Genomic DNA, 20,761 nt, shown 5'->3' with positions numbered 1-20,761 from the left:
ATTTGTAAGAAGGTGTAACAGCTTGTGGAAGTGTCCATTTAGGGACGTGACTGTTTTTTTTTTTTAGCTTTTCTTCTAGAGAGGTATAAATCTGTCTGATTTGGGTTCACAATCTCTAGAGAAAGGGCTGTCTGATCAACACGCTTTCTCTCCAAAAATACAAGATAATTGTATTTTTGTTCTGTGTTCTTGTGTTTGGACATTTGTATAATAGTTATTGATGGTGTGATGGATTGTACAGTGTCTACAACTGCTTCAACAATGTTTAATACTTCCTTTATGTTTCTGTGTGGTTCTTGAGCGACAATGAACAATTTCCACGACATTGTTCAGCCCCAACTGAAAGTCTCATGATGGGGTGACTACAAACCACATCACTGTTTTCCAGTTTCAGTGAATGTTTGTTGAGATGTTAAACACAAGAATGATAAGAGAAGGCCAACAAAGCTTTCAACTGCACAAGGTTTAATGGATTATAATTTATATTTCCTGGTATCATTTAAGATCAACATTTTAAAAGCTGTTTAAATTCCTGATCATTAACAGAAGACTGGCCTTCATATTATCGAAACCTTTTCAACAATATGGTCTCAGCGCACTTTATAAAAGGTTGAAAATATAATAATATAAAACTGTTTTCTGTTTCCCGTCAGAACCTGGAGTTTCATGGCGTGATGCGTTTCTACTTTGAAGATCACGTTGGAGACAATGTCGCCACAAAGTGTCTGCGTGTTTGCAGCAGCTCTTCCACTCGCGAGGTTATTGAAACTCTTTCAGAGAAATTCAGGCCTGATTTGAAAATGCTGTCAACTTGTTACTGTCTGTATGAGATCCACACCAGTAAGGGTAAGAACTGGACTCCAGTAAAGTAGCTGCTTCTTTGTCTCTGTGTCGTGACTGAAAATTCACATACTGTATATTGTTAAAAGCAATATGTCATTATTGTGATTTATGTAAAGATGAAACTATTTTTATTGTTTTCTTGTAAACAAACAAAGTTATGTTTACTGTTTCTCACCAAAACGCATGGGGCCCTATCTTACGCCAGGCGCAAAGTGTCTTTCTTAGTTTAAGACAGACGCAGTTGTCATTTTCCCGTCCAGCGCCCACGTTTTTTAAATAGCAAATGCACTTGCACCCATGGGCGTGTTGGTCTTGAGGTGTGGTCAGGAGCATTGTTGGCACATTGCTATCTTGAGGCGGTAGAGAGCGATTGCACTACTGACCAACAAAAACCTGGTCTGAAGTCAACGGTGCAGTGTTTCACTGTTTTAAGGACGTTATCAAGACAGTAATATGTGGCTACATAGGTCGGTGCACAACGCGCATGCACTCTGCTTTTTACACACGCACGGATGTGCAGCAGCGCACAGACATGCAAAAGATGACAAATAAAAGGATTATAATGTGAAAGGTTATTATTGTGTATATCAACATTTTGTTTAGTCATAATATTTATCAGAATTAACTAATCACAGTAATGACGGATAAAGTTGTCTAATTATTTGACCAAATCGTGACAATACACCATTGGTATTTAAACAGACGGACAACAATGGATCAGACACAGATCGACTTTCCTGCTTCATCAATACATGAGGAAATAAATGAGGTGAAAACAATTATTGAACTAACGAAGGAAATAAATCTGGACAGCTTCTAGCTGCTGCCAGCAGCAGGATCAGCACCTTGGAGAGCTGATCAAGTCCTGATTACTGTGTTAATGATTCTTTACGTGATTAAAATTAATGATTTAATTTTTGAACAATATTTAACAAATATTCTTTAACATTTTTGAGAGTAAAGTGGTCAGATTTCACTTTGCGCACGAGCAGATCTGTTTCCTCCTCCTTCTCTCTACTTGGCAAATGCGCCATCATAATAGCAATCCGCCAAGTTGCAAGGGCACCGCGCACTTTTAAAGGGAATGGGAGATGACACTCTGATTGGTTTATTGCATGTTACGCTGAAAACACACCTATGATTAATTAAGAGACAGCGGACAACCCCTCTGAACCATGTGCCTGGCACAGCGACCATTTTTCCGCTGTTAAAATACCAAAAGTGGATTTGGACACACCCTTAATGCACTTGCTCCATGCGCTTCAGACCATGCACTTTAGATCGTTAAAATAAGGCCCTTTGTGTTGACGCCTCACAAATGAGTGATTCTGAGTGAATTGAGTACATTTCATTCAACTGTTTTATTTTAATATTTTCAAACGTGTATTGTTTACATACATGTTTGCAGTCTTCTTCTTCTTCTCTGCATTTTCTGGCATGTTTATGTTTCTGTCAATCAGCAGAATAGCATGAAACTGCTCTATAGCGCCACCAGTGGTCAAAAACTCCAAAGAGTGCCTTTAATTGATTAGTTGTTTGACAGAAAATTCATTGGCAACAATTTTGATGGTTTTTGTTTGATTTGATTCATTGTTGAAGTTATTTTTCAAGCAAATTGGCACAAAAAGTTGCTGTTTCCAGCCTCTCAAATGTGAATATTTCCTGCCTCAGTTTGCCATATTGTATCTGAATAACTGTTCAGACAAAACAAGACATTTGAAGACATCACAGCGAACATTAAACAGGCATTCTTCACTTTTTTCTGTCATTTTAAAGACCAAACAATCAATTAATCGACAAAGTATTTTGCAGATTAATCAACAACGAAAATAATCAGAGCCTATGTATAACTATGTGTGTCTACTATACTATAATATAAACTATGTGTGTCAAACACATACTGAGAGATCCTGCAGGAGCCACTGCTCATTTAAACTGTTTATGTGATTTCACTTAGTCCAACTGTTCCATTATCTGTCCAGGATTTAGAGCTACACGTTGTCATAGTGATTTCATTGATTTAAAAACATGCTCTGACCATTTTTCTGTGTTTTATATGTGAAATAAGAACGTAAATTGGATCTGGATGAGAGACCTTTGGTTGTACAATTAAACTGGAACTCCGACAACAGAGAAGGACGTTTTGTACTCAAGAAGGACAAGGAGAGTTTGGAGGTATCCTCAACCTGCTGTATTGTACTCAAAATTGATCGAAATCTAAATTATAAAGTGATGCGCTGTTTTACAATCGTTATTTGACAGACATATGTTCCCTTCACTCCCTTTTTTATGCGTGTTGAACAATAAAGGAAAACTGCCACGAGAAGGAAAAGGGAGGCGTGATTCAAAACTTCAAGAGGACACTGTCAAGAAAAGAAAAGAAGAAAGAGAAGAATACAATTAAAGCTACTGACGAGGCTACAGGAGACGAGAACGGGTAAAATGTTTCATTGTTCACTATCAGTTTTTTTTCTTTTTCTTTTAGCCTGCTGGCCTCAGGCCTCCCTAACCATTAGAATAACATCCCACCCTTCAAACAAATATCCAGGTCAACTGAAAAGCCACTGAACAACACCAACATTTGTGTGTCTAACCCTGAGACAAAAAAGTGGAGCACAGAATACAAAAAGCAACAACAGAGTCAGGCTGACCCTGGTGAGTAATCTGCAAATTGTAGAAAAATAGAGCAGTATAGTAGCATGACCTTGTGCTTTCTATGCATATAATACAGGCATATTTAACATGTTGCCATGAGGTGACCACTCAATGAAGTCTATGTTATATAATATAATCAGGATTGCTGCATGTTATTGCTTTTACATTCCTTATATGACTATTTTCAGGAGTAAAACACACAGGAAGTCTTCATCCTGACTTTTTAGATCAGCCTGGATTACCACTTGGAATTAAATTCTGTGATAACTGTGAGTATGAAATTAAATACTTTGTCAGTTGTGAGCTCAGTGACCTTCCTTCTCATAACGTCCTCCTGCCCCCTGCTGGTGTCTTCTACATTTCAGCGGAGGAAGCCTTCCTGTCTGCAGTCATAAATTACACCAACAGCTCCACAGTTCATTTCAAGCTGTCACCTGCGTACATCCTCTATGCCGTGGGGCGCTTCGCTCTGCAACGGTGGGGCTCCCCACCGTCAGGAAAGACACACAGCGTAACCTCGATCGCTAACAAAATGGTGGCCATGACAGGGAAGGTCATCCAGGCAAGTCTATGAAACCCCCTTATTGTTCATGTTTCATTTGCACAGATGAAATTGAATAAATGTTTTAAAATAAGTGACACCAACAATCACAATTAACATCAGCTAACTATGACTGCAAAAACTGAACACCTGTGCATGGACATAAAGTACTGTGAAGTCACGTCTGCCATCTTCTGTGTCTACCTTTGCCTTTCAGAGGCAGCAGGCCATCGCCGGCGCTCTTGCCTTCTGGATGGCCAACTCCTCCGAGCTGCTGAACTTCCTCAAGCACGACAAGGACCTCGGCCCGCTCACCCAGCAAAGTCAGCTGGACCTGTCCCACCTGGTGCACAAAGCTTACAGGTAAAGATGACAGATTTTAAAGAGCATAGACAGCACGTACTCACCAACATATCATCTAAAGGCCATGATCACTGTATTACAAACCCCTCTCACTCTGCTCATTGCCTTTTTCAGCTGTTGAAGGTGCTACAGGTCACTATCCACTAAAACAACCAGCTTTACAAACAGATTCTTTCCAACTGCAATAACAAACCTGAACACCCCGATCAAAATAGAGACTTACGTGTCTTGCTACCTAAGGGCCTCCAGAGTGTACATATTCTCACAGATTTTAAGTTTCGATTTGTTGTTTGGTCTATAATATGCCCAAAAAGGTGAAAAATGTTGATCAATATTTCCTAAAGCCCAAGGTGTCCTCAAATGACTTCTTTTGTCCCAACCAACGGTCAATAAGATGTTTAGTTTGCTATCATAGAAGAAAACAGAAAATATTTACATTTGAGGAGCTGGAATAAGAGAATTTAGACATTTTTTCTTAAAAAAATGGCCCCCATGATTAATTGATTATAAAAATGGTTAGCGATTAATTGACTGATTGTTTTTATGTGTTTTATTTCCCTAAGTTGCCTGATACAGTGTCTACAGAATGAGTTGAGAAAGCATTTGCCAACTTTTTTGATTGATCCAGAGCAACATGGCCCACTGCCGGCGGGTATAGGTAAACACTTATTGATTTACAAGTACTAAATCAATAATTCAACAACCACGGAAGAGTTGTCATGTTGTGAGACATTTTTATCAAACGCTATCCTGATGTTTTGGCTGTCTGTGTTGCCGGTGACAGAGCTGGTGCTGAACACCTTGATGAACACCATGTCTCTGTTACGCCGCTGTCGGGTCAACCCCGCCCTCACCATCCAGCTCTTCTCCCAGCTCTTCCATTTCATCAGCGCCTGGCTCTTCAACCAGCTCATGAGCCCAGAGGCCGACACTCCGGGCCTGCGCTCCCACTACTGGGGAGCAGCTCTCCGCCAGAGGCTGACCGCCATCGAAGCCTGGGCGGAGAGGCAGGGCCTGGAGCTGGCTGCCGACTGCCACCTGGGACACATCATCCAGGTCTGTACCTCCCTCCACTACATGTCTGAATATGGGTAATTTTATGAAATATCAGTGCAGTGTCTTCTAAAAACTGTGTAGAACATGACCAAATGTTCTTTTCTTTACACATTTTCTCTTTTTTTTGTTTAGCAGTTAAGTTTCATTCATACTCTACGGTAAATGATGATTAAATAATGTAGAAGGTGAAAAATTTATGGTGTTTTAGAGCATTTTCCACTGAGGAAAGACAGATTTAGGGAGAAATACTGAGTATAGTACCTTTTATTTTTGGGGGCAGAACAATTGTCATATTTAAATATAGTGAATATCAGCCCAAAATTGAATGAACACTAAAAATGTCAAGAGGGCGTCAGTGGGCATCATTCTCTACATTTAATTTATGATCTTATCTTTGAGATCATTTATTTCTGAACTGTTGCTTTGCCGTTTTCACCGCAGCTTTTGTTTACAGTGTCAGGACACATATTTCAGTGGGTGCAAAGCTGTTAAAATAGCGTTGCCTGGCTGTTTCTAGGCAACCATGCTCCTGACCATGAAAAAGTACTCAATGCAAGATGCGAAGGACATCCAGAATACCTGTTTCAAGTTGAATTCACTGCAGCTGCAGACGTTGCTAGCCGGCTACCTCTATGCAACCAATGAGCCTCACATCCCCCCTGTGAGTACTCTCCGTCTCTTCTTCTACTCTCACGATTCTGTTGTTTTCCCCGTTTGTACTGAAACTATGAAGCATCAGCCTGCACAGTGTCAATATTTATGATATTTGGTATTGATGACCAGAACACAGATATAAGGTTGTTCCGGTTGAGTGTACCAGCGGCCTAAACCACAGACCAGGAGCTCAGCGGTGTAGATTTAATAATATGAATAATTAACAATAATGAATATGATGATGAATAATATATGAAGAATAGTAAAGCAAGCTTTCACAAAACCCCATTGTGCCTCTGAGTGAAACATTTCTCTAATGCGTTGCTGAATATGAATATGTGTGGAGAAAATGTGAATATCTATCTCTACCAATGTGTGACAACGGCCATGTCAACTTTCCCATTCAGCAAATATTACAGGGAAATAATCATGTGAATAAATTGTGTGCAAAACAACAGTCATATACAATATTACCCTCTATTAGAGCCTGGGTTTGCGATAATGTGACAGAACCCTAAAATAACTGCAACAACCGAGGGAGAAATGTGCCACTAACGCAGCCCATTCAGCCCATTACACTCATACTCAAACATCAGCATTCATATTTCACCACTATGAATATCAACACCATTAAAGCATCATAATACAAGAGCCAAATTAGTCCCATTACGCTCCTCGTGTGTTTACTTGAGTCCAAAACAATCTTAGAAAAACCTAGAGTGATTCAACAACACTTACAGTTTTGAACATTGTTGGTGACATTTTATAATCAGTTATATTTGTCCATTTATATTTTACTACACAATAATGTGTTTATATTTTTCTTAAAGCAAGGAGATAGCCGACTGCTGTCTATGTTTGGATTAGGAGGCAGAGTCTCAACTTGGGAAAAGGGGTAAAAATCTTTTAGAAGAGTCTTTGAGGAGTCAAATATTGTCAGAAAAATGGACTCTACTTCTGTGGTTAGCATGTAACCTAATGATAAAACATGTGAAGCACACAAACTGGGACTCAACCACTTCAATAAAATCAACTCCAGTGCAAACACTGCACATAAGTAAATGACAGCAACTGGCAGGGTCCATGCATATAAACACTGTATGTACAGGGTTATGTATGTGTATGTTGGTGTTTTTTTTTTGTCTTCTTGTCCTTTGTCTTTCTTTTTTTATCTTGTGTTTCTATGTTAGTTGATTATTTTCTAGTTTCTGAAGTGTTAATATGCTATGAATTCTTACTTTTTGTTACCAGCTGTTTGTGTTGTTTTGCTCGGAGGAGTTTGAAGGGAGGGTTGGTGTGGGTGCGGTTAAAGGGATAATATGACATAGTTTGGGTTGTACTGTATTTGTTTTACTTTTATAATTACTTTTTTTGTCCTTTGTCTTTTTGAAATATTCTCAGAAAACAAAACAACAACAACGACAAAAAAACAGTAGGGTCCAGCAGACGCAGAGTTATCAACCACAACAGAGCAGGAGAGTCTTGCTAGCATTGTGCTACTACTTAGCTTAATGTAAACACCAACTGACAGTTAAAGCCAAAACACAAACTCACATTATCAATGTCAGCAGCAATAACTTAGCTTGTCATTATGGTGTCTTATTATGACATTACTTGTATATTCTGTCCCTCTTCAGTGAGGTCAAAGGTCAGTGTCAACTACAGTATTTTGCTCAGCTCACAGCAGGCAGATTAGATGTCTCTTCCCTGAAGCCTTGTCACAGAGTGATAAATGCCAATCTATACTCTACGACGACCTTTTCCTGAAATATTTCCGCTGTCTTGATTCACTTGTCGTCCTTGCTCAAGGATTTAATCAATGCCGTAGTGACGGCCGCAGAGGCCTCTGCAGATAACCTGATTCGGAGCGAAGGACGGGACATCCAGCTGCAGGAGAGCCTCGACCTCCACCTGCCCTTCCTGCTGCCGGAGGGAGGATACTCCTGTGACACTGTGAGAGGGATCCCCCCAGGGTTTAGGGAATTTTTGGAGCCAATTTACCGGAAAGGTATTGGACTCAGAGTATCATGACATTTGCAACAAGTCAAAATATAACAATCATATAGCAGAGATATAGTATATCCACCTAAAATGGGCTGTTTGCCCGATAATATTATTATATGACATCCTTTTCTTTCAGGTCTCTGCTCTTTAACTTCCCAACCGAACTCCAAAGGCGACTGGACTGTTTACTTTAGTGAGTCGACTTCCTCTGCAGGAACTACATACATGGTAAACAGAAGCTTCTCTTTCAATGTTTATAATACGTCATTTAAAGCAATTTGAATTGCCTTTGTGTATGAAATGTGCTATACAAATAAACTTGCCTTCTATGATCCCAAATGGGCTGAAAAATAATTTAATTTCTAGATAACGTCAAGCATTTACGCAGGATTCATCTGTTTTATTTTTGTTTATTTCATTAGGCAGTACAGAGAGAGCCAGAGATTGTGACTATCACACTGAAGAAACCTCTCAACAGTGGGATGGGGGTCAGCATTGTGGCTGCCAAGGTGACTGCATCAGTTCTGCCAAAATATTTTTCCCAATTGTGATGTGTTCATTAACCGTAACTGTTCAAACACCAGAACTGTGTGCTAAATGTCTCAGCTAATTAACATCTTCCCTCTGATTTCGCCACAGGGAGCAGGGCAAGATAATCTCGGGATTTATATCAAATCTATTGTCAGGGGAGGACCAGCTGAAATGGTGAGATCTATTTTGATTCAGCTGAAGTTGACATGGAAAACATACAGAATGATTTCACAGGGAAAGTTTGAAATAATGGAGAAAATCTCTTGTCTCCACTGTGTGCAGAATGGCAAGTTAACAGCTGGGGATCAGCTGCTGAGTGTGGACGGTCGAAGCCTGGTCGGCCTCAGCCAAGAAAGGTATAACAGTCTAATCTACCGATAGAAGAGAAAAGTTTGTTTTCAGCCACTTTGATCTAGAAAGAAATATCTCAACAACCATTGGATGAATTTTGACATTCATGTTGCCCCAAGATGAGTTATAATGAATTTAGTGATTCTCTGTCGCTGTCATCAAATCAATATTATTTTTAATCAATACTTCAAGCCTTTTGTGGCTCCAGAGGGTTTGATAATTTATCTCAGATGCAACATCAGTTGGGGCTGAAGACTACAAATTTGAAAATAAAAATAAAAAGTCTGGTTGTGAAGTTAGAAATAACTTTCATTTCTGCTACTCGAGGCTACATTAGCTGCTACTAGCATAACACACCCAGATCTCTGACCGAGATCGGCATTTTGGGTAATGTAGGCACCAGGTTTTAACAAGGAAGAAGAATGCATGAAATAAAAAAGATATCACTTGTTCTGCTGCCGATTGTGATCTGTTTTTTTTTTGATCTGTCTATCCTGAGTTTGACAATGTTATATAGGAGTGCAATACTAAATCAGTACTTTTTAAGTGCAGTAATTAGCATGCTGACATTAGCATTAGGCTCAAAGCAGCCTTGTGCCTTACTGCAGCTTCACAGAGCACATAATGTCATAAAATAAAAGTGACACAACTGAATGTGTTTGGGGGAACAGTATTATGTAGATATCCAAAAACTAACCAGACATCAAGTTTTCCCAGATAATATGAAACAGTTACAGGTAGCTAACTGGTAGCGGGTTGATAGCGGTTTAATCTTTACTTGTAAAACTTGAAAGATTTCAATGTTTCAGTCATAGATTTAAACTAAGATAACCTAATGAAAAGCATGAGGCTACACAGTCTCCCCTCAGTTTCAGAATAAAGATGAAAGTTTGCTAACAGACTAATGACCATATTCATGTTATATTTATTCAGGGCAGCAGCTATCATGGTGCAAACCGGCCCCGTTGTGACCTTACAGGTTGCAAAGTTTGGAGCGAGCTATCACGGCCTCGGGGCTCTGCTGAACGAACCAACTCCTGAAAGGACTGCAGGTAAATACACACTGTTGCTTTTTTTTTTTTTTTTTTGGACTTTCTGCACCTCGTTACCTTAATTAAGACCTTTTCTCACTTCACAAGGTGATAAAAGCCATGCTAAGCCAAACAGTAATGCACTCATGCTGCACAGCGTTCTGGATCCTGGTCATTCAGAGCAGCTGGAGAGTCTGCATGGAAGCAGCAGAAGAAAGAAAGACCAGATAATGCAGCGGAACAGAGAGCTTTATCGGTCCAACCCCAACATGACCAGTGGGTGCACTTCTATTTCGATCACTTATTGCTGCTGGGCACATAAATGTCTAACTCAGAAATATGTTTAACACTCAAGGATGAGTCAGAAGAAGAAGTATTTTTAGAATATGTTTTTTTTCTCCTTATTTCAGCACACTTTGCCCTCGAGGATGAAGCTGAACCTGTTGACCCAGTTGTGAGAGGGAACAACATTGCTGCTGTTTCCACTATCAACCTTTGCACTGATGTGAGATTTTTCTAACATTTCAACATCTAATTTCTTGCTAAGATGCTGAAATCACTCAGTCACCAAATAATAATACATGTACTACTTTGAATTATTTTATGTCACTAAAGGACCAATTTTGTTCACTTTTCATGTCTGTTTTAAGACATTTCACAGGGAATACTTGACTCTTCCGAATCCAAAATCCCAGGATAAGAACATATCTGCATCCAGTCGACCACAGCAAATGTTTAAAGTGTCTTTAAGGCCTTTAGATGGACAGAACTCCAGTGATAAGAGGACCTTTATGGTAAGGTTTAATGTCCTTCTGGCACAAAAAATGCTATACATCATCATATGTTCTATTTACTGAGCAGCAAACAGAGAAAAATCTATATATTGTTTGTAAAATGATAAATACAAATAGGTAAATTCAACAAAAATCTCTACTTCCCCCCTCTAGCGTCAGGCTCTCTCACAGGAGAACTTGTGTGTGGACAACGGAGGCCCCCTGCTGGACAAAAGGCAGAATATGTGGCAGGACCAGAGTGCAAAGCAAACCATGAGCCACTATTCGTCCTTCCCAATGCGCCCGAGCTACTCCTCTCATGACATACTTTCTGATAACAGCTCTCCCACAAAACGACAGCAGGAAACTCGCACAAGTGGCGCCGGAGTCTGGAGAACTCCCTTTTCACAACATCCAACACCTACACCTTCGATCCAACCTTCAATACGCATAGACATCCCTGTGACCAGAGCGGCGAGCGCGCAGTCAAATCCTCCTCTCACCACCTTCCAGCAGAGTTCCTCTTTGCTGGCGGTGAAGAAGAGTCAAACGCTTAAAGTACATGGACAAACAAGTCAGGCGGGGCAAAAACAGAGTCCTCAAACCCAAGCGTATGAGATTTATGCATGTCCCATTTCTGCAACTAAGAAGCTACCTCAGCCCTCACTTCTAACACAGCAGCAACGACCCGGCACACACGGGGGTCAAGCAGCAAAACCACAAGTGAGCATCACTCCGACAAAACACGTCTCCTTCCAAGAACCTCCTACTCAACAGAAGCAGGGAACAGGTCCCATGAGGCAAAAGGACCTCCAGGAGCTGTCTGATCCATGGAGGAGGGAGGCCCAGGAGAAACTGGAGAAGCAGCAGAGGCTTCAGGTGGTGGAGCTCCTGGAGCAGGAAGTGCAAGAGCTTCAGGCTAAAGAGAAGCGCACGGCAGAGGAGAACGACCGACTCCGCAAGCTCAGCCTGGAGTGGCAGTTTCAGAAGAGGCTGCAGGAAGTTCAGCAGAGAGGAGAGGATGAGGAGGAAGACGAGGATTTGGACATGATGATGATGATACAGCAGCTGGAGAAAAGAGTACAGGTGAAGCACAACACAGGCCTCAGTTTAAGGGAAAGTCCACCCTAAAGCATGTAAACCCAGTTCAGAAAAACAGCTATTGTTAATGGACTTTGCAATTTGGGTTCGTTTTGTTATTTCTGAGGGTGTGAGCCAAAAGGCATTCTGGGAAATGTAGGAAATTACTACCTGAAGTAGATTAACAAACATTTCATTACAAGATAAATTCTGGGAATTATCAATATGTGATATATTGATTAAAGAGATTTTAAAGTACACAATCCAGGATTTTTTTGGCATCCCTACCAAATATATTGTATGAATACTAAGATTATAGAAATGTATCTGCAATTTACTCCACTGCTACTCTGAGTCACTTGAATAAAGATTATATTTTAAAAAAGTACAAATAATATATACTGTATGGAATAATTTATTTTCCACCTGTAGAACAAGAGAAGTTCTGAAGGAAAAGTGAGCAGCGAATTGAAAGAGCAGACAGGAAGTCTTCTCTCCCAAAAGGAAGAAAAGGCAAAAACAGGTAATTACTGGTTGATGCATTAAAGACAGTGAAACATTTAGCTGTCGGTGCTCTTCATCAGACATCGTATTTTATTTTCAATTGCAACATTTCAATGTTTTTGGCAGATCAAAGACCGATTGGACGGACTCAAGACGGTAACAACATGGCATCAAAAGAGTGAGTTTGAACTTTTTGGCCACTTTAAGCATGATATTGAAATTAAATCTAACAAGCAACTGAAATTTTTATGCAGTATTTCTTCTCGTGATGACTTAATGTCACTGAAACGTCAGTATACACTTGTGTACTATTAAAACAAGCTAAAACAGTGAGCAATTACAGTATAGTAATGTAATTTTTTTTATTTTTAAATTACTTTTAAAGTGACTGAAAGAAATCCCTGAGTAAAATAAAGCTGCAGACTACACTCTATAAATATATTTTAAAACAGAATAAGCTATTGTTTTTGTCCCCATAAATACCAAAGTATTTCTGCTAATACCAGTGTTTATTTACAGAAACCAGGAGGAGAAAATCAAGAGAGCGCCAGCCCCTGAAAAGCTCCCGTTCAAGGAACGACAGCGTCTCTTTTCTCTTGCGTCCAGTGCATAAATGAAGGTCAAGGCCTTGTAAACAGAAACCTCAGACATGTCTATATAAAGAAAAATAACATGTCAGATGATGCGCTAGCAAGATGACAGTATTCAGTGTAAAAAGGTAGCTTGTGTCACTATTGTCTTTAGAAATGTTTGACCTAGTAAAATTTTATATTGTTGTTTTATCACCTGTTTAAAGTCTTTACTGTATTTTCCCATCACTAAATAATAAAAGGTTTGATGTAGGACTATAATTGAGGCACTTCTTCCACTTATTTTATGCTTGTTAACTGTAATAATCATTACAGTAACAGACGCAGAGCTGTTATCTTACTGCCTCTGTAAAAGCTACTTCGTGCGCTGATAAAACTGCACCACCGCTTTCTCTTGTTCGTGAGTTTCGATCGAGCCTCGCCGTAGTCTGCGGATCTCATTGATGGCGTCGATCCCCGATATCTTCCTCGTCTTCACCAGGTAGCACGCCAGCATGGTCCCTGTCCTCCCATGGCCGTGCATGCAGTGAACTCCTACACCCTAAAGAGGAACAATATGTATTTTGTTCAATCATCTGGAACACAGCACACATCCTGAATCAGTTTCTGTCGGGGTATTAGCTTTTTATTTGGCAAGAACTGGTTTATATCTAAACAAAATCAGACATACTGGCCCAGTCTGAGAACAACTGAAGCCCCTTTGCAAAAATAAATGCCAGCATAGTGCAATCCTGTATGCTGACAAAGACTATTTAAGTCTTTTTCCTGACTCCTTTTTGATTCAGGCACTTTGGAGGAGCTGAAAGGTTGTGAAAGACTGTTTTTCTTTTCCAGTTGGACAATCAGCCCAGAGACTCAGATAAATTCAAATAAACTTGATGCCAAAGGGTTTAAGTTACAATACTGTGGCCTGAAAGCCAGAACACAAAACTACGCCCTGGAGAGTCCTTAAAGTATTTTATAAGAATAAGCACCAATCAAGCGCAGTCCATCAGCCATCTGAGATCTTACCTCCCCCTTGGAGTTGGCTTCTTCCACGACAGAGAGGAATCTGTCAATCTGACCCGGTGAAGGAGGAGTGAAGTCAGCTATCTTGATGTGGTGCAGCTGTAGTTCTGGACACGTGTCATAATAAGGTGGTTTCCTCTCGCACAGGCAAACCAGATGTTTGATACCGTTGTCCAGCAGATACTGGTACTCTGAAGTCATCCTGGGAAACGCCAGTCCAGCCAGTTTGCCTGGTTCAACCCAGGAGAAGTTGTGCGGAGGAGTGGAGGCCATGTTTGTCCAACTGAGGAGAGAGAAGCCAAGTCACATTTTATTGAAAACACCACTTCATAAAGAATCACTATATGCTTTTTAATGATTAGAGCTGCAACGATTTATTGAATAATTGCCAAATATTAAAATAATCATAGTCCAAATTCTTTGATTCCAGCTTCTCAAATGTGAATGTTTTCTGGATTCTTTAGCCCTCTACGACAGTAAGCAGAATATTTTGGGCTTTAGGGAAACAGTGATTGACATTTTATGGACCAAGAATCTAATCCAATAATCGAGAAAATAATCGACAGATGAATTGATAATAAAAAATAATCGTTAGTTGCGGCCCTACTTATGATAAAACAGACTAAAGTAGTGAAAACTTGACATGAAAATATATATTAAAGACATTCACTCTCTCTCTGGCTCATTATGTTCACCAGAGAAAAAAAAGGGAGGGACGTCTTATCTCATGATTATGACTTTGCATTTCATAATTACAAGAAAACAATCTCATAATGATGATTATTATTATGGTAAGTCATAATTATAAGATCTTCCCTTGTAATTACCAGACACTGATCTTGTTATACGAGAAAAGTTTAAGGTGGTTACCAATTATCATTTGAGAAGACCAAGGCAGGATGACGCTACCAGATTTAATTTGCTTTTGTTTCCTCCTTGATTTGAGACACTGGGAGATGTTAATGTCAAAGGACAACCAGGATGGCATTATTATTAGTTTAATCAGAGGTCCTGAAGTTGATATGTTGACAGATGTGAAATACAGCAGTAGAATGAGCAGGAAAGAGCAAGTCACGATGTACAGAATCAGACAATAATCTGAACAGCACACTTTTCATTATAGAAAAACATCCCACAGGCCACTGAGAGTAGCGTCAGTAGGCAGAGACTGTAACATGTCATCATATCATGCAGGAAATACACGGAGAAAAGACTAGAAATGGTTACACAATTACAGTAATTATGATGATTAGAAATCAGTATGAAGAAGTAGTATGGAAGTATATGGGGAGCACAGAAAGCAGCTGTTTTTGAATTTTTTTTTAGGACAACTGGACTAATTAAACAGATATAGAATAAAGAGACACTGACCAGGACTATAACCAGAAGGTGGCAGTAGTGCAACACGAAGGACGCCAACAGCTGTAAAACCCCACAGAAGAAGAAGAAAGCAGCAGCAGGCTGTCATGGATGTAAAAAGTTAACTTATAATACTTATCCATGTAGGCAGTGGTGTAAAGTAACTAAGTACATTTACTCAAGTACAATTCTGAGGTACTTGTACTTTAGATGAGTATTTACATTTGATGCTACTTTGTATAGCTTCACTCTGCTACATTTCAGAGGGAAATATTGTATTTTCTACTCCACTACATTTATTTGACAGCTTTAGTTACTTTTCAGATGTAGATTTGACATAATGGATAATATAACAAGCTTTTAAAATACAACACATTGTTAAAGATAAAACCAGTGGTTTCCAACCTTTTTGGCTTTTGATGCCTTACAAAAAGCAGTGTGTAGTCGGGGTCACATTTCAGATGTCTATGAGTTGTTAACGGCTCCACCAAATAGCGATTTTTCCTCTTAACTTCTCACATGGTTTAATTTCAATAAATGTTCAAATGATCCAATATTTCAAAGATTAGAGGAAAAGTCCAAAAACTGAAACCAGATTTGTGTATCAGAACTTTGTTTTTTCTTCTTTCCTCTCCCAATAATCATCTCATGACCCCTCAAATTTATCTGGTGACTCTTTGGAGGGGCCCGACCCCTAGGTTGGGAACCACTGGACTAAACTAATTGTATATAAAGTAGTTCAAACTAGCTCCACCTGCAGCAGCTACAACAGTAACATGCTGCTCTAACACTAATGCTTCAGTATTAATAATCTAATGATGTCATATATAATAATATATCAGTCAGAGGGACCAAACCACTACTTTTACTGCAATACTTTAACTACATCAAGCTGATAATACTTATGTACTTTTACTTAACAAGGATTTTTCATGCAGGACTTTTACTTGTAATGGGTTATTTTTACATCTCTGTATTGGTACTTTTACTTAAATAAAGGAACGGAATACTTCTTCCACAATTGCACAAAATTGAAACAGCTGTGGACAGGTATCACACTCTAGCTTTGGCATTATTAATGAACATGTTTAACATGTTGAATAACACATGTCAAACAGTTTAAGAGCCCGTGAGAAAGGTAAACATTCACTGTAGGAGTGTCTAATTGTTAGCATAAGTTACTGGCTAGACTAGTTCAGTGTCTTAACGGGGGATTAACTGTACATATTTCAACATAATCAAACACACTGCAGGCCTCTCCAGACTCCACCTAATGTGTCAACTAAGCTAATTACCTCGCAGTTCGGTACGTTAGATCGCTAAATCAAACATTACCATGAATATGACGCCGACGTTAGCTTTTCGCTTAACTCGAGCGAATCATTGACCGTGTATTTAACGAGCACTGCCGTTACGAATGCTCCCTCTCACCGGTAAACTGTCTGCAAACTTACCGGTTTTTCTTTATGTGAGGTGAATGTTCCGCTTGTCTGCAAGCTGGTGCTACTTACTGTTACCTAACAGGACGGACAAGCGGCATTTACTGTCCGCTACCAGGTTTGAATGAGCCGGACCGTCGGTAACTAACTAACTAGCGTTACCTCAGTCTGTGGCAGTGCTGCGACCCTGCCAGCTGTCATTATAAATCATTGTTGAAAATGCAAAATGAACTAACGTCCCACTACCACGTACTACTACTGATCTGAGAACAGTCGAGGAAAATTCGGTTGTGTCTAGGTGGTAACCCTAGATTTGTGAAACTCTCGCGAGATTTGGGTTGGGTGGCTGGTTAGCTCGTAACTTGCTCCAGAAGACTGTAGTTCGCTTCCCGCTTCCGACCGCGAGTTTGGACAGTTTTTTAAAAATCCACAACTATGATTGTCTTGGTATTTATTGTTGCTATGACGACAAAGGTTGCCAAACTTTAAGGATGCAGTAACTTGAACCCACATCACGTTTCAAGTGATCATCTTAAACCAAACCATAACTATTCCCTAACCCTAACCAAGTGCCTAAAGCTAACCAGACCCTAACCACAGCGATTTCACATCATAAAACATGATTGTTTTTAACAGTGGTTGGACAAATGATGCTGTCTTGCCGATAACTGCTGATAGAGACAAGAATATTTTGAAGCAGCTCCTTAACCGCTACTGTGCTGAATCAAGTGCGCATGTGCGAGAGTTTCGCAAATCTAGGGTTACCATTTAGACACGACCTTGTCTGTCTATTTGAGAGTGGACATTTTATTCTGCTATGATACAAACATATATGCATATATATTTAAGTTGTTATAACTGCCACAACAGTTAACCACCATGATGTGATAGTAACCTTTATAAGGTAGCCTGGTTTACAATATGCTTACGTCAGGATGGCCGAGCGGTCTAAGGCGCTGCGTTCAGGTCGCAGTCTCCCCTGGAGGCGTGGGTTCGAATCCCACTTCTGACATCAACCTTTTTCATAATCATAAATGTTGTATACGTTGTATTATGCTTACACTCATTATTATTGTGGGTTTATTCTGTGTAGAATTAACAATACTTATCAATTAACTAAAAACACAATGGTTACTTTCTTATTTTATCCCATAATATACATTATGACCCTGAAGTCTCTTACTGCCAAATGTAGATGTAGTTTCCTCTTCTTATCTGTTACACAGACACAGACACAGACACAGACACACACCACCATTTTAACCACCACATTACCCCACCAGTACTTCCTCATCACCACCCACTTATGAATAAATTGTTAAATATTACCAGCTGTGTTTCACTGGAGGTAGCTGGAGTGCTTGATATAGTGCTGGCTGCAGTACATCCATACTGTTACACCACCGCATTAAGTCCTTTATGTCATGCTACTGCATATAAAGTAGCACTGCACAAATAAACTTAATTTAATTTGACTAAGACTTACATTTAATTAGTAACAAGGTGTAACTGTAACATTCAATAATAATAAAATTACACAGAGAACACAAATATCGTATCTGGCTGGACTTACCTGCTTCAGAGGGTGGTGTAGATGGGAGATCAGATGTAACTTCTCCAGCAGCTGGAGGCTTCTGCAAATATTATATAGATATTTCCTGTGTGCATCTAGACAATTATAGAGTAGATATTAGCCTATTACAAGGAAAAACATGTAGCTGCAGAGCAGGACAAATAATTGCTGCCTGTTGCACCAGCTGTGTGTAAATCCAAACTTAGACTAGTTATAATGTAAATTATTACTAAGTTGTAAGTTTTATTACTAAAATAAAACTACACCACTGAGATAAGTTACAACATAACTCTGGGTACCAACTAAATATTTACACACATGACCCTAAGGTGCCATACTGATGGGTAAAACACAAGTTTTTTCTGCCACATAGCATCATTTTTTCATTAATTGCTGCCATTTTACAACACAGTAATCCAGTATAGACCTAATTTATTGATATGATATTTCAATATAGATCCAGCTTACTACAATGTGCTATGATGCCAAGTGTCTCATGCCAGTTTACACATAGCTGATGCAACCCAGTGCAGAAATCTATGTTTTTATAGATATGGCGTTAGACATTATCACTGATATTGGTCGGTGAAATTTACGCACAATGCCTTACATTGTAGGAAGGAGCAGTTGTCCAGATAGCTCGCTACTAGCCTGTCATTCAGTCTCATATCCTTCAATATGTAACGTTATCTGAGTCTAGCTAGCAGCTATCGTAGCATCATTATCTAGCATTAGCTTTAATGCTACTTAGCTAGTTAGCTGCTACAAATGAAACGTCTAAGGTTACACACAAAACGGCATTTTAAAGTTAATATAACACGACATACCTCGATATTAGGCTTTATTTTCCTCCTCCAATTTTCTCCCTGTTCTTCCTTACGTGTCTGAAGGTTTGGACCTTTTCATTATTTTCATTTTATTTATTTATTTATTTTCCTTTGAGGGCCCAACGTCCCCCAGACAAGATGGCGCCCTCGGCGACCGCCAAACGTTAATGTCCTGTAACTGAAGCCGGTCCTCTGTCGAGATGAGCCACGTAGCGGTCTATATGTGGATGATGGTGGACAATATCTTTAAAAAAAAACTCACTGTGGTTTTTATAGCTGTAAGTGTGTAAATATCTGCATGTACACACTGGTTTTGCTGCAGAATGTAGAAATAAGATTATAATGGCGTGCAGTGTGTGTTATGTATAAGAAAACCACCACAAGGAGTCCTTACCACTGATAAATAAGTTCAAAAAAGATTATTTTTTACTGGGTTAAACGTAACTATTTATTGCACTTTTATTTTAGTAAAGTCATTCAACCAGTTTTAAAGAAAAATACTCTGCTATCGTGTTGCGCTGTGGTAGCATTTTTTAACTCGGCAGCATGTTTTTTTTTTTAATTTCTATTAATTATTTTCAGAAAATAATTGATTGATGAAACTGTTTCTTTTAGGACTGTATCCAACAGCAAATGTCATTTTCCCGTTGCTAGGTGAGGAACAACAGAATTAGCTTATATTAATAAAAAAAATGGCAGAAATGACTGATATATGAAAATGTCTCCTGTGTTGCACCGCTAGACTACAAATGTAATAGATTTGCTGTCTACTCATAGTTGATTTGTGAAAAATAACAAAAGTTTTGATGTAAACTATGGAAGTAAAAAAACTTCAGCTTTCTTCAGGGGCCAAATGTTTTTGCTGGAGGACCAGATTTGGCCCACAGACCGCTACTTGCCTACCACTGAGATAAAAAGTCAGATAAACGTCTGTCATACAAAAAAAACTACAGTTTAAATGCCTGTAGAGGTCACATTATTTCCTGCGTCTGATGATTAAACCTTTCTAGATCATTTTCTACAAACACATGCTGTGTGGCCAAGAATTGTTTAAAGCCAGAAAACTTTATTCTAAACCGTAGAGGAAATCTCAGAGTTTTTAAGGATACCAAATACTGTTTGTTAAGGGGGAATTACAAGGATTTAAAAAAAAAAAAAAGTTTGAATATTTCTTTCTTTCATTGTAAGTATCACAGCTTCAAACTGTGTTGGAACATGCAAGATATAGAATATTTATGTGATACTATCATACATTTTGAGTTTATTTTTCTTCCAAATTTAAGAAAAACTACAAAAAATATCTCAAGATTTATAGAGATTAAAACTTTTTTTGTTTTCATGAAAGTAAATATAAACATAGGAAATATCTGAACCAATCTGAAAGTGCCACAGCAGCAGAAATCCATATTATAAAGTATTATTTGTATTTGACAGATGTCCTTGTTGAGTCCGTATTGAATCATTATTATTTTAATATTTTTTGGGCATTTTCCAGATGGAAGTTGCTCCCGTTTCATACAATCTCCACATGAAAGGTAATAGAGAAGAACTGTTTGTCCATTTCATGCAATAATTAATG

At 39.0% G+C, this 20,761-nt stretch overlaps 2 protein-coding genes and 1 non-coding gene across 8 annotated transcripts; 2 read left to right on the top strand and 1 right to left on the bottom strand.

Moving 5' to 3' along the window:
- The first annotated feature begins 276 nt into the window (after positions 1-276).
- Positions 277-12,437, top strand: LOC121914077 (afadin). The gene is made up of 20 exons (XM_042437083.1): positions 277-846; positions 2,912-3,018; positions 3,153-3,280; positions 3,392-3,498; positions 3,687-4,060; positions 4,257-4,402; positions 4,966-5,060; positions 5,187-5,458; positions 5,976-6,119; positions 7,922-8,120; positions 8,253-8,344; positions 8,539-8,625; positions 8,756-8,821; positions 8,930-9,003; positions 9,932-10,050; positions 10,138-10,305; positions 10,440-10,534; positions 10,680-10,823; positions 10,977-11,888; positions 12,315-12,437. The coding sequence occupies exons 1-20, from the start codon at positions 675-677 to the stop codon at positions 12,426-12,428; spliced, it is 3,615 nt and encodes a 1,204-aa protein (XP_042293017.1). The 5' UTR covers positions 277-674; the 3' UTR covers positions 12,429-12,437.
- A 10-nt stretch (positions 12,438-12,447) lies between these two features.
- dusp23b (dual specificity phosphatase 23b) lies at positions 12,448-19,350 on the bottom strand. Of its 6 annotated transcripts, XM_042437215.1 has the most exons (6): positions 19,183-19,350; positions 18,356-18,450; positions 17,966-17,997; positions 17,712-17,799; positions 13,988-14,267; positions 12,448-13,517 (listed from the first exon to the last, which is right to left on the bottom strand). In XM_042437215.1, the coding sequence occupies exons 5-6, from the start codon at positions 14,255-14,257 to the stop codon at positions 13,332-13,334; spliced, it is 456 nt and encodes a 151-aa protein (XP_042293149.1). In that variant the 5' UTR covers positions 14,258-14,267; positions 17,712-17,799; positions 17,966-17,997; positions 18,356-18,450; positions 19,183-19,350; the 3' UTR covers positions 12,448-13,331. The 6 variants fall into 6 exon arrangements, with proteins under 6 accessions (XP_042293149.1, XP_042293150.1, XP_042293146.1 ...); XM_042437216.1 differs by lacking the exon at positions 17,712-17,799; XM_042437212.1 differs by lacking the exons at positions 17,712-17,799; positions 17,966-17,997.
- trnal-cag lies at positions 17,712-17,794 on the top strand. The gene has a single exon. It is a non-coding gene; the product is annotated as a tRNA-Leu (tRNA).
- Positions 19,351-20,761: the final 1,411 nt, after the last annotated feature.

The sequence above is a fragment of the Thunnus maccoyii genome, chromosome 16, assembly GCF_910596095.1.
Source record: "Thunnus maccoyii chromosome 16, fThuMac1.1, whole genome shotgun sequence".
NCBI lineage: Eukaryota > Metazoa > Chordata > Actinopteri > Scombriformes > Scombridae > Thunnus > Thunnus maccoyii.
This window is presented reverse-complemented; position numbering and strand designations above follow the sequence as displayed.